This window comes from Marmota marmota, unplaced genomic scaffold (genome assembly GCF_001458135.2).
Source record: "Marmota marmota marmota unplaced genomic scaffold, marMar, whole genome shotgun sequence".
Taxonomy (NCBI): Eukaryota; Metazoa; Chordata; class Mammalia; order Rodentia; family Sciuridae; genus Marmota; species Marmota marmota.
Window position 1 is genome coordinate 531,982 of NW_025999949.1, and position 12,995 is coordinate 544,976.

Sequence of the window (12,995 nt, forward strand, 5' to 3'; positions counted from 1 at the left end):
TAGTAGAATCCACTAGGTTTGAGACAATGACTTGAGGAAGAAATGGAGTATAGTGCAAATATCACTATGAATCCAAATGTGAGCTTTGACACTTGTTTTGAAAGTTAAAACGTAAACCTACCTGATAAATCGTAAAATCTGTAACAGTTAAAGGCACAGAATATAGTTTTTCTTCAGTTTCAATTCAAGTATAATAGGTCCATATGGCTGAAGAAAATACCATCATTCTACATTTTTATTAAAAATAAACAACCATTAGTCCTAATTCACTTCCCCCCCCTTAACATTTCACAGATTCACTTGTCATCCTTGCCCAGGGGCCATGCTCTGTACTGTTCTAATTTTAGAAGATGTGTTATGGAAATGAGCACAGTCCTATTTAAATTTTTTTTTTTTTAGGCTTAAAAAAGTCCGCCATACCAGTCTTTGAATTCTGGTATGGTACCACTGCAGAATGCCACTTATAAATTCTCATTTTAAAGAGGTCCTTTCTTTTCAAAGGAGGATTTTAAGTGTTAGTTTTCAGAAAAGATGAGTTGCCATTCTAATTCAGGAATGAAAAGGGGAGCTCTGTATGGGAGGCTCATAAAAGGTACCCTAGAACTTTCTTTCAGGACTGACATTGCCGGGCAAAGGGGTCTTTTGAAGCCAAGCAATAGCCTACAAGCCACGTGGGAGAAGCAACCTATGCCTCCTATGACCGGATTGCGAAGGCACATTTTTGTGTGACATTCCTGCTTGAGCAGTCAGGGCCCAATTAAGATCTAGCTGGTTAGATGATCACTAGGGAGAGTTCCAGGGTGTGGGGAACACTTCGAATTACATTCCACGAGAACATTAGACTGTCAAAGCGTAGGAAGGCTCTGATTGTCCACAGTGGGGAAGGACTGAAACGAATGTGAGCACATGTCAGCATGAAATAGCTGCTGACACATATTGAACATGTGCAATTTTTTAAAAAGGTGGTATCGAATAACAGGCCAACAGCCATCCCTCTCGGCACTTTAGACCTCTTTCTTCTCTCCAGTTTGGCTCTTTGTTGAGTCACTTCCATCAGGCAAGGTTCCATAGGATAAGCCATTTGAATCTGGTTGTATTTTGTCCAACATTTGTTTCCCTGTGGAGATAATAATCATAGAAAAAATCTTTTGAGCCTTACGGATGAAAAAAATCCTAATAATTTCTCTTTGGTCTAGGCCACATTTTATTCCCCTTTATTTATTTATTTTTTTTAAAGTACTATGTGGTCACCCTCTAAACAGAAAAGATAACCATCAAGGAAGAAAGGCCCAAGGAAGTCCGTGTCACTTGGTGTGTGGTCACGCACTGTCCATGTGACAGAGCTGTCTCCGACCCCATGCTGGGCATGGAAATCGGTTGGCCAGTCAGGAGATTCATGTGAAGCACTCACTCATCTCCAAACCTTTCTCCCCAGGGCTTTGTCCTCTTTTCCATGTCTAGTCTAAAGCATATGACAACACAGAAAAACCGACTTTAATGGGGCCTTCAAAAGCTGCTCCTATATATGGGGCTTTATGAAGTGGAAAACAGAATTAAAAATAATGGTGTGGACAAATGTGGACAATCAGAGCCTTCCTACGCTTTGACAGTCTAATGTTTTCATGGAATGCAATTTGAAGTGTTCCCCACATCCTGGGTTTGGTTCCCAAACAAGTTGTCTCTAATGCATACTCTTGTCACAGATGCCTATTATTGCACAGAATGCTTTTTGGCTGATAAGATGGCTCACACAGAAAAAAGAACACAGAATTCATTGCCCAGGGCCATGATTTCTCAGTCTTAGGGATGGGGCTTTAGTGGGTTTTGCCTAAAGATATGGTACGAACTGAATGGTGGAGAATCGATTTCCTACCTGGAAACGAGAGAAGCAAGCCAGGGAGAGGTCGCCCCAAATCCCTAGCAAAGTGGTGAATGTGAGGGAAGAAGAACTGGAAAGAGGATGCATGTTAACCCAATCTAGATGCATGAGGGGACAAGGGGGAGAAGCCCTCCTGTTCTGGAGGCTGTGACGATGTCACTTTTGGCACATGGTTCACAGGCCACCTCAGTCTCCCCTAGGAGTGATGTTCTTTAGCAGCCTAACCTTCAGTCCTTATATGTATCTCCAAAGCCTCTCCAAGTGGCAGGGATCTGCTGTTGGTAGCCATTCCCCACGTTTCCCCTATCTTTTTACACTCTAAGGAAAAAAAAAATCCCTAAATCCCCAGATCTATGCAAAACTGACATTCCATAAATTATTATTAACATTTACACTGAAAACATCACCTTTGCTTCATCATTAAGTACACTTTTTTTGAGGGTAAGAATTATGTTTTATATTAACTCCATACCACCAAATAATGCCAAAAATTGTTAACTTATAAGGATAAAAGCTTCTATTATAAACGAGAGAATATATTTATATATTTTTACCAGGAATATCTCCAAAATCAATATAGGGCTGTTGCAGATGTTCCTTTTCTTGATTTCTTGTGACCAAAAACACCCCAAGAAATGACAGAAAGCACCTGTAAGAAAAATATTAATAAAGAACACAGGAACACTGAAACAGCTCATGGTATTAAATAACTGAGCTCCATATCCTACATGATGACATAAATTCCATCAGTTTTGTTTATCCTGCTTCTCATGGTAAGCTGCCTAGAAGTTGTCTTAATTGTTGGAGCCAATAATATTTGTACCCAGAACCAAGACTTGGGCAGCTTCCAATAAATCTCTGCCCCAGGTTTTTACCATCTGGAGGCTAATTCAGTCGCTAAGCCCTTTGGGTAGACACTAGGTCTCGTTTTCTATCCATGCATGCCCAGACCCATTACTGGCATGCAAACACAAGTGCAAAAACAATTTATTCCTTAATTTTCTAAGAAATCTCGTTGTCCTTGGCCATAAGAGTAGTCATAGTTTCCAGACCCCAGAAGTTTGGCCTCGCCCAAATGTCTTATGAAATTGAATTTTCAAGATAGATGGTTTCCTATGCTGAAAATAGTTTAGGCTCAAGTTTGCATAACAATGGTCATGCTGAATACCAGATCAAGAAGCAGGAAGCGCTAATGGAATGCCACTTGAAGCCAATGGAAGCTTCTATACATTGGCTGTATCTTGTCAAGGTTCTGCTCTGTATGCCAGCAAGGCTAGTGATGTGTCCCTCAGATTTCTAGGAAGCATGGAGCTGGCCACTCTAACACAAGAGAGGAATGGATCGACCTGATGCTCCTAGGTCCAAATCTAGGGATCTGCTCCAGTCTTGGTCTTTTATTCCAGGTGATCCTTAAAGCATCCTCTAATTGAGATCTAATCTCGGGGTTCCCAAGGGCGAGGTAGGTCTGGTACAGTAGTAAAAGGTGGAGTAACTACAAAGGCCAGTGAGTTTATCTCAACTTTGGCTGGCACTGAAAATCACCAATGCTTTAGGACCCTCAGGGAGATACCTAAATCAAAAGCCAAAGACACTGAGCCCTGTGTAAGGTGTTAAGTTGAAAAATATGTTTCTTTTATGAGTGCAGGAAACTGATGTTTCTTACATTATTTTCCAATTTTCTATACTTCAGGTGCAATGCCAAAAATCCTATTAAAAGTAATAGAATTTCACATACCTTACTTCTGAGGCATTTACTCACCCAAAAAGATAGATAAATACAGTGAGAAAAGCGGCACCACGGAATTCCTGGTAAAATACGATACCTATATAGGAATAGAATACAGAATTAATTTTAGGGTAGGAGTATTTACAATAGTTACACATTATTTCTAGAATTATGTAAATATATCTAAATATGGCTATCCTTAAAATGCACATTCAGTAGTTTATTTTTAAAAAAATTTGCATGCCACACTTACATTTAAAATTATTCCAAAGGAACAGAGACTTGTAGATTTTATGTAATATGATTATAATTATTATAAAATCAACACAATTGACAAAAGGTTTTCTTTTCTTTTTTCTTTTTTTTTGGTACTGGGGACTGAACCAAGGGGTGCTTTACCATTGAGCTGTATCTTCTGTCCTTTTTATTTTATTTTGAGACAAGGTCTTGCTAAGTTGCTGAGTTTCTGAGGCTGGTTTTAAATTTGTGATCTTTCTGCCTCAGACTCTCAAGTTGCTAGGATTACAGACGCACCCCACTGTGCCTGGCTTGACATAACTTTTGCAAGCCAGGCACAGAATTACCCAGTCCAAGAATTTCTCACCAGAATATACAAGAGAACAAAAGTCTAGTGACCATATCCCACCTACGATTTTAGATCAGGGTCAGCACCTGGCCTGAGAGTCTGGGTGAAACATGGGGTCACTGACATGGCAGGCCCACCTCAGGCCAGCAGCTGTAGCCCCTCTGTCACTCTTGGCTATGCCCTGTGGTCTGCCAGCCTGGTCACATGCCCATACAGGTACAGGAAAACACTGGCCACTGGGGTGTTGCCCCTGCTCCATTTTCCTCTGCTAACTGCTCTCATGTCCTCCTTCTGTCCTCCCTTCCTAGGAGATGGCAAGCAAGCATGTAGGATTTATTTTGAGGACCTTTTCTTCTCTCCCTGTTGGTCTCAATGATTTCTTGTTAGTTTAAGGTCCTAAAACCTTTGTAGGGTTTTGTTAAACAAGACATCCTTAATGTATGAAGCACCTGGAATCAGTTTTTGTGTCGGGAGCTAGCTTTGTTAGCCAGTCAATGAGTACTTACCAAGTGTCTCCTGTGCACTGCTGTTGGGGGTGATGGAGACCCCACTGTGAACAAGAGGAGTCCCGCTCACAGGAGACAAAGTTTTCTCAGCCTCAACCTTATCTCCTTACTCTGAGAATGGACTTCTTACAGAAAGAAGCCACATCCAGCTCTAATGAGTATTAGAACTGGATGAATATTTCTGAAACATCTTCCATATTATTACATACTTCTTCATAATCATTTTATTGTGTCCATGTTATTCTAAACTAATGCACCATAATATTCATTTCTGAGGACAGTTTAAGTTGTTTCTAATTGCTTGTTCTTTAGTAATAAGCAATGAACTTCTTTTACACATTTCCCCCAGTGTTTTGATTTTTTTTTTGTCATTAGAATTGGTTTCTAGAAATGGAATTTCTGTTTCAAAGAGTATAAACACATTTTATTTTATTTTTTATTTTTTTAAATATTTATTTTTTTTTGTTTTAGGTGGACACAATATCTTTATTTATTTTTATGTGGTGCTGAGGATAGAACCCAGTGCCTCACGCATGCCAGGCCAGCGCACTACCACTTGAGCCACATCCCCAGCCCCACACATTGTATTTTAAAAAATTACAACAAAGTAAAGCTGGTGCAGTGGTGTACACCTGTAATCCCAGCATTTCAGGAAGCTGAGACAGGAGGATCAAGAGTTCAAAGCCAGCCTCTGCAAAAGTGAGACACAAAGTGACTCAGTGAGACTCTGTCTCTAAATAAAATACGAAATAGGGCTGGGGATGTGGCTCAGTGGTCAAGTGCCCCTGAGTTCAATCCCTGGTACCAAAGGAAAAAAAAAAGTAAGCCAGGTATAGTGGCACATGTATGTAATCCCAGCTACTTGGGAGGTTGCGATGAGAGGATTGTGAGTTCAAGATCAGGCAAGGCAACACAGCAAGACTCCATCTCAAACAAAAAATTGTAGTAAAATGTAAATAATATAAAATTTACCACCTTAATCATTTGTAGATGTATGGATCAGCAGTGTTAAGCATATTCACATTGTTGCACAACCAATTTCCAGAACTTTTCCTTTTGAAATTGAAATCCTATTCCCATTAAACAACTCCCCATTTCCTCTTTCCCCCAGTCCCTGGCAACTACCATTCTATCTTCTGTTTCTAGGAATTTGATTATTTTTAGATACCTCAGATAAGTGGAATAGTATTTTTCTTTTTATGACTTACTTCACATAGAACAACATCCTCAAGATTTATTTGTGGTTTGATGTGTATCAAAATCTCCTCTAGTCAAAGGCTGAATAGTATTCCATTGTATGTATATGCCAAATTTTGTTTATCTACTCATCTGTCAATGAGAACTTGGGCCATCTCTACCTTTTTGCTATTCTGAATACTGCTGCTATGAACATAGATATTACAAATTTCTTTAAGACCTTGCTTTCAATTCTTCTGGGTATGTGCCCACAAGTGGAATTGATGACTATATGGTAATCCAATTTTTAAATATTTTTGAGGAACTTGCCATGCTATTTTCTATAACAGATGTACCATTTTATATTCTACCAAGGATGCACAAGAGTTCTAATTTTTCCATATCCTCTCCAATGCTTGTTATTTTCTGTTTTTAATAGCAGCTATTCTAATGGATGTGAAGTGATATCTGACTGTGGTTTTGATTTGCATTTCCTTGATGATTAGTGATGTTGAACATATTTTCAGCAATGCCTGTTGATCATTTTATATTTTCTTTGCAGAAACATCTATTTAAACAATCCTTTGTGCATTTCAAAATCAGGTTTTTTTTTTTTTTTTTTGGTCATGGCCAGGGATGGTGGCACATTCCTGTAGTCCCAGCAGCTTGGGAGGCTGAGGCAGAAGGATTGAAAGTTCAAGGTCAGCCTGGGCAACTTAGTGAGACCCTGACTCAAAATTAAAATAAAATATTAGAAAGGGCTGGGGATGTAGCTCAATGTAAAGTGTCCCTGGGTTCAATCCCCAGTTAAAAAAAAAAAAAAGAACATTTTCATCATTCCCAAGAGAAACTCAGCACCCCATTAGCAGTTATTCCCCTTTACCACTACAACAGCCACCACCACCAGCCCTGGGCAACCACTAATTTACTTTGTGAGGATTTTCTTATTCTGGACATTTCACATAAATGGAATCTTTACTACTATGTACTCTTGTTGGCTTCTTTAACTCATGATAATGTTTTCAGAGGCTGTCTGTGCTGTCGCATGTCTTGGCCCTACATTCCTTTTTACGGCCCAGTGATATCCATTGTATTCAGAGAACACATTGTGCTCATCTGTTCATATGTTTGGGTTGTTTTTACTTTTTGACTATTATGAATAAAGCTTCTCTGACCTTGGTATAAAATATTTTTGGTGGATGTTATGTTTCCATTTTTTTTTGTTACAGACATAGAAGTAGAATTGTTACATTACATGGTGTTTTTTTATGTTTTTGATTTTTGGTACTGGGGATTGAACTCAGGGGCGCTTGACCACTGAGCCACATACCCAGCACTTTTTTTATTTTTTATTTTGAGTCAGGGTCTCTCTGAGTTGCTTAGGGCCTTGCTCAGTTGCTGAGGCTGGCTTTGAACTTGCTATCCTACTGCCCCGGCCTCCCAAGCTATGGGACTATAGGTGTATGCCACTGTGCTCAATAGGTTACATGGTAATTTTATGTCAATCATTTTTTAATTTGTTCTTTTTAGGTACACATAACAGTAGAATGTATTTTGACATATCATACATACATGGAATATAACTTCCCATTCTTTGTGGTTGTACATGATGTGGAGTTACACTGGTTGTGTATTCATATAGAACATGGGAAAGTTAGGTCTGATATTCTACTGTCTTTCCATTCCTATCCCCCTATCTTTGCTCCCTTCCCACCATTCCCCCCTGCCCAATTCAGTGAACCTCCAATCCCCCTGCTCCCCTCCCCCCCACCTATTGTGAGTCAGTATCCTTTGGTTTTTTGGGGATTTGGCTTATTTCACTTAGCATGATAGCCTCCAACTCCACCCATTTACTGGCAAATGCCATAATTTCATTTTTCTTTATGGCTGAATAATATTCCATTGTGTATATGTACCACATTTTCTTTATCCATTCATCTATTAAAGGGCACCTAGGTTCCATAGCTTAGCTATTGTGAATTGAGTTGCTATGAACATTAAAATCAGGTCATTTGTGTTTTTATTTTGAGTTGTAGAATTGTAGAGTATAAAACATTTGTAAGGCCTTGATAAAAACTATGGACCTGAGTTCTAGGGAGCTGGGACCATCTACCCAACCTCAGGAGGGTGTCTCTGATAGTGTAGCCTCATCGGCACTGGCTATTGAAATAAAACAAACAAGCAAAAGTTGACTAATTTAGTAGGCAAATATTTAACTTTAAGCTATGCCCTGTGACAGAGGCAGAGAGAAGTTAGTTGAGAAGCTTCACTTCCATTCTACCTGTAACATAAGAAGAACTTTCAATGCTCCCAAAGTCCCAGCCTCCCCGACTCACCAATTACTCCATGTGTTGAGTATTGAGACCCAGCCCTGCTGCCCTCCTAGAAGATCGTCAGCCAGGGAACTGCATTCTTTACCCATCTTTCTGCATATTTATGGTAATTATTAGGTTGGATATCAGCCTGTCTATAACTCTTTTGGGTCTAATTTTTACTTTCCAGTAATTCTAGGACATAACAGTATACAATCTTTTCTCACTATCTTTTATCAGGAAGTGCAAAATACTGAAAAAAAATTTAGATGTCTTGGGATATAATTTTTCTTTAAATAAAAAGTTCAATTTTGGGAAACAGAAAATACATTATTACTTAAAAAAGAAAGAAAAAAACCCTCTGTCCAATGGCAGTCACATTTGTTGGCCATGAGATAAGAACAAAGATGTACCAATTCAGAAGCAGGTAATCCCCAATTACTTCCAAAATACAAAATTTTAGAGAAATAAACTCCTAGGATGAGAAGGTGGTAAATAAGCCAAGGAACTAGGGCATATCAGTATTAAATTTAGAAGGGATCTATTTGAATTTACTGTATTTTAGTTTGGACCAAGTTTTAAATTTGTACTTTTGAACACTATTGCATCTGTAATGTTAAAAAAAAAAAAAAAAACCTCTTCACCAAAATATAAAAACTGTAAAAGAAGAAATATGGAGGCTGGAACACTGAAGGCAGTAATTTCCATGCTTATCTGTCTCTCCTTGCCTGGAATGCTAAATTGGTTTTGCGACTCCACTCTCTGATCAAGCTGGTGAGGGGCATATAGGGAAGAGTTCATGAAATTGAGGAAGTCTGGCTCAGAGACAAGACTCAAGAGGGCTTTTGGTTGCTTTGATTATCAGCAGAGCTAGTAAGGAGAAGACTCCCAGGAACAGAACAAAGATGACTGTCTTGAATTTTCAATAAAACTGATTTCCGAGGCTGGGGTTGTGGCTCAGTGGCAGAGCACTTGCCTCGCGCATGTGAGGCACTGGGTTCTATCCTCAGCACCACATAAAAAAATAAATAAACAAAATAAAGATATTATGTCCATGTATAACTAAAAAAAATAATAAAAATACACTGATTTCAGGTCCAGTATAAGGAAACACTTTTTTTGGGGGGGGTGGGGGATGCGGGTACCAGGGATTGAACTCAGGGGCAGTCGATCACTGAGCCACATCCCCAACCCTATTTTGTGTTTTATTTAGGGACAGGGTCTCACTGAGTTGCTTAGCACCTCGTTTTTGCTGAGGCTGGCTTTGAACTCATGATCCTCCTGCCTCACCGCCCTGAGCCACTGGGATTACAGGTGTGTGCCACTGTGCCGGGCAACACTTTCTAATAATTAGAACTCTCTGAATAAGAGCTGTCTCAGGTGACAAAGAGCACTGGGTAGCATTCACAGCCTGTAGAATAGCCCATCCTGGAGGATGTCGTGGAGGAAATTCAGACATTGGGTGTGGGGGACATGGGCTCCTTAGTTTCCTATAACCTAACCATTTCTTGATCTCTTATTTACCCTGAAAGAAACTTCACTTATGCAGGTGGGGGTGGAATAACCTATGTGGGGAAAGCCAAAACTCACCTGCGATGATGGCGCTGGTTGTAAAGAAAACATGGTTTACGGGCACCACTGCTGTCGTGTTGTAGAGCTTCGTGGCTTGATTCAGGAACCTAGAGCAGAAGGTACTTACTAGAGCTTGGGCTTAGAGAAGCTTAGCAATAAGTTAACAATAACTTCAAGAAATGCATGTTCTGTAGCCACAACTACAAAGGGAAAGGAAGTGCAGGGAAAGGGCATTTCCAATCAGCAGTCATAGCTTATGTGCATCTGATGTATGAGATCAGATGTCAGGTTTTATGGTCTGTTTAAACCAACAACAGTAACAATGAAAAGCAATTAATCATATTCTGAGGCCACAGAAGTTTGAGTTGGAAGCGATTCAAGCTGCTGGACCAGTATCATACTGGGGCTGATTCATTAGGATAGACCCTTGAATCTGTTAAATATCATATCTGGGGAATAGTATAGCTATCCATTGACATGCCACGTGCCAAGAAAGAAGATGGAGAAGTAAAAGAATGTTTAATGTTTCAAAAACAATGCTCAGTGCTCCAGCTGCAGAGCACATGTGGGAGCTCAGCGTCTCACTCTGGCCACCAACAGGAATTCAGGTTCCCGCTCTGTGCTGTGCTGCACTGACGAGGACTAGACTTTTCTAAAGCAGTGAATTGCAGGGATATCATCTGGATGCTTTAAAAAAGCACTAACGCTTAGGTCCTACTCTAGGGCAACTACAAAACACAACACAACACAACAAAAAACCTTTGTGGGTAGACCCGAGGTGTGTGTGTGTGTGTACACATACATGTATGGAGGGCCATATAACTGCAGGAATATGTATGTGTGTACACGTTGCGTGCATATTCACCTATATGTCCAAACACAGCAACTCTTTTAACCACAGTTCTACAGTGCGACAGGCACAGGGACTGAAGCAAGGGCAACAGGATGAAGTTTACCTTCTGCGGTGTGTGCTTTTTAAGTCACCGAAGCTAAGATAAGGACAATGATACTAATCATTAAATCCCAAAAGATACTGTAGCAGTACTGATTAATTCAGAAGAAAGAGAGAAGAAACAAAATGGCAAGATATGATATTACAAACATACTCAGTCTTGTAAGGAAATGATAAAATAGTGAGTGTGCTGGGCTCCTCCAGCAACCCTCCAGAGGCCTTGGCACTGGGCTATATCCAGCCCATAACAGGGAGACTTCACAGAAGGCATCAGTCGTGTTCTGAGCTCTGATTTCCTGGCTGGCACTGGGTGGTCCTTTGGTGTAGCATTGGGGGTGAATAGAAAACTCTCTGGCCAACTCAAGAGGGCCTAGCAGGCAAAGGCATAAGCACTACGTGAAACAGAGAGGGAGTGATTAGGGCAGAGGGAGGTGGGGGCAGAGAAAAGCAGAAATTAAAAATGTTCCATGTCACCACTATTAGGACCCAAGAGAAACATAAAACAATCACTCTGCAATCCCATGGGTGCAAAGAAAATTCTGGCCAAAGATGCAGAATTCTGGGGAAAGGATTTTCCTCCCGGCCAAACGTCTGGTTTTGTCCATCTCTGGGCAATTAATGAGCATGAGCTAAGAAATGAAGGTGAAGGGTTCACGTATTTCCTATATTTAGAATGAAATCCTGGACGTGGACCTGCCCCTTTGATTTATTGCTAATGACAACCTGTGTACGATGGATATTAATTACAAGCAGAAGAGCATCAGGAAAGCATCAAAGCGCACTTAGCTGGATTATGACCATATTTTAGAAAGCACAAGACATGAAGGCGATGCTCAGTAAAAACTTCTTATTGTATGCGAAGGACAAAGCAAGGCATGATGGCTTCGGATAAGCTGCAGGTCCTTCACCCTTAGAAATCCACTGCAGCTCATCTTAATTATCATCTGAAGCCAATGAAGATTAACGCTTGGAGAAGGAAGCACAGGAATGTTGAAAGATTAGTGAGTATGTAGAAGCTAACTTACTTGACTTGGAAAACACAAGATGCTATCATGATGATACACATGATATAGAAGATGGGATAAGTTAGTTGCGTTTTATTCGTCACAGAAAAAGTGATCATGCCTGAGACGGCTTTCACTGAAATAACAGTCAATGAGGCTGGAAAAGAAAACAAAAACACAAATAAAGTACATATTTGAGGCAGAATTATAGATACGTATCTTGAGTTTCTGTGGTGGAGTAGCATGTGTGGCAATTGTGCTTTAAGAGTGAAAACTGTTGTGAAAGGTGCAGGGGAAGAAGTGACCCTCCGCAAGCAGCCCCTTTTGTTCCTCAGGCTGTGCTGGAATTTAAATTTGTTTAGATCAGCTCAAGATCTGTGGACGGGGTGCTTTTATCTTCGGAACAAGATGCTTATTTTTCAGTGCTGTTGAAAGGGTTCTGCAGAGATTATAATCACTAGTAGATGGGAAGGGCAAGAACAGGGATGGGGGAGGTGAGAGAGTTCAGACTGTCCATCTGACATTTGTGGGAAAATATCTATCAAACTATGGGAAAAATTTAAAGCCAAATAGATGTGAAGACAGGGAAGTGGAAAGCGACACATTCCTCGTTTCCTGAGACTTGTCTGAAGTATATGTGTGAGTCTTTTTGTTAGGACATGCCTAGAGGTTGCATTAAAGATGGTTTTCGACAAAGACAATAATTGGAAGCAGGACAGGAGCTGAGGTGTCATTTCTCAGAGTGAACCTTAAATCCAAGACTTACATAAACAACATCATATATTTTCTGTGCTAAACAGAGACCCATCCTTATGTGAACAAATTTTTCATAGGTTCCACATGCTAATTAGGAAAAATGACCAGGTCCTATCACTGTGAAAGCAATGAGCATTTTCTCCCCACACTTCTGTAGGAGGACCCTAGTGCTTTCTTTCTGTCTCAGGTTCCCTCAAGTTACTGTTCCAAAAATTCCTTGGTTTAGCTGAAATCTAAAGAAAGTTCAAAATTAATTTTTAGGTGAAATCAAAAGTCAAAGGCAAGTGAAGGAGAAATACTCCCTTTGTTGCTGTTGAGCTACCTGATCACAATACAGCTGAGTTTCTTCCTTTTAGCTTTTGGAATGGTATTATTTCTTCATATATATATATATATAAATATGTTTAAAATAGTAGGTGAAGGCCAACCAAGAAGAGCCTCCCATAATTTTCTTTTCCAAAATCTGAAAATGTACTTTAACTTGAAGGACTTTAGGGAACACTCCAAATTAGGTATTTTCTTCCAA

General features: G+C 40.0%; 1 protein-coding gene and 1 pseudogene across 1 annotated transcript in view; both read right to left on the bottom strand.

Moving 5' to 3' along the window:
• Window positions 1–232: 232 nt before the first annotated feature.
• Nipal2 (NIPA like domain containing 2) overlaps window positions 233–12,995 on the bottom strand; it is a 56,084-nt gene continuing 43,321 nt past the window's right edge. The window contains exons 6-10 of the mRNA XM_015486264.2: window positions 11,735–11,870; window positions 9,776–9,864; window positions 3,639–3,702; window positions 2,434–2,528; window positions 233–1,117 (exon numbers count right to left, since the gene is read on the bottom strand). Coding sequence (XP_015341750.2) covers window positions 1,005–1,117; window positions 2,434–2,528; window positions 3,639–3,702; window positions 9,776–9,864; window positions 11,735–11,870 — 497 coding nt within the window. The 3' untranslated portion in view covers window positions 233–1,004. The remainder of the gene's footprint in view (window positions 1,118–2,433; window positions 2,529–3,638; window positions 3,703–9,775; window positions 9,865–11,734; window positions 11,871–12,995) is intronic.
• On the bottom strand, window positions 281–371 carry LOC125616596 (annotated as a pseudogene).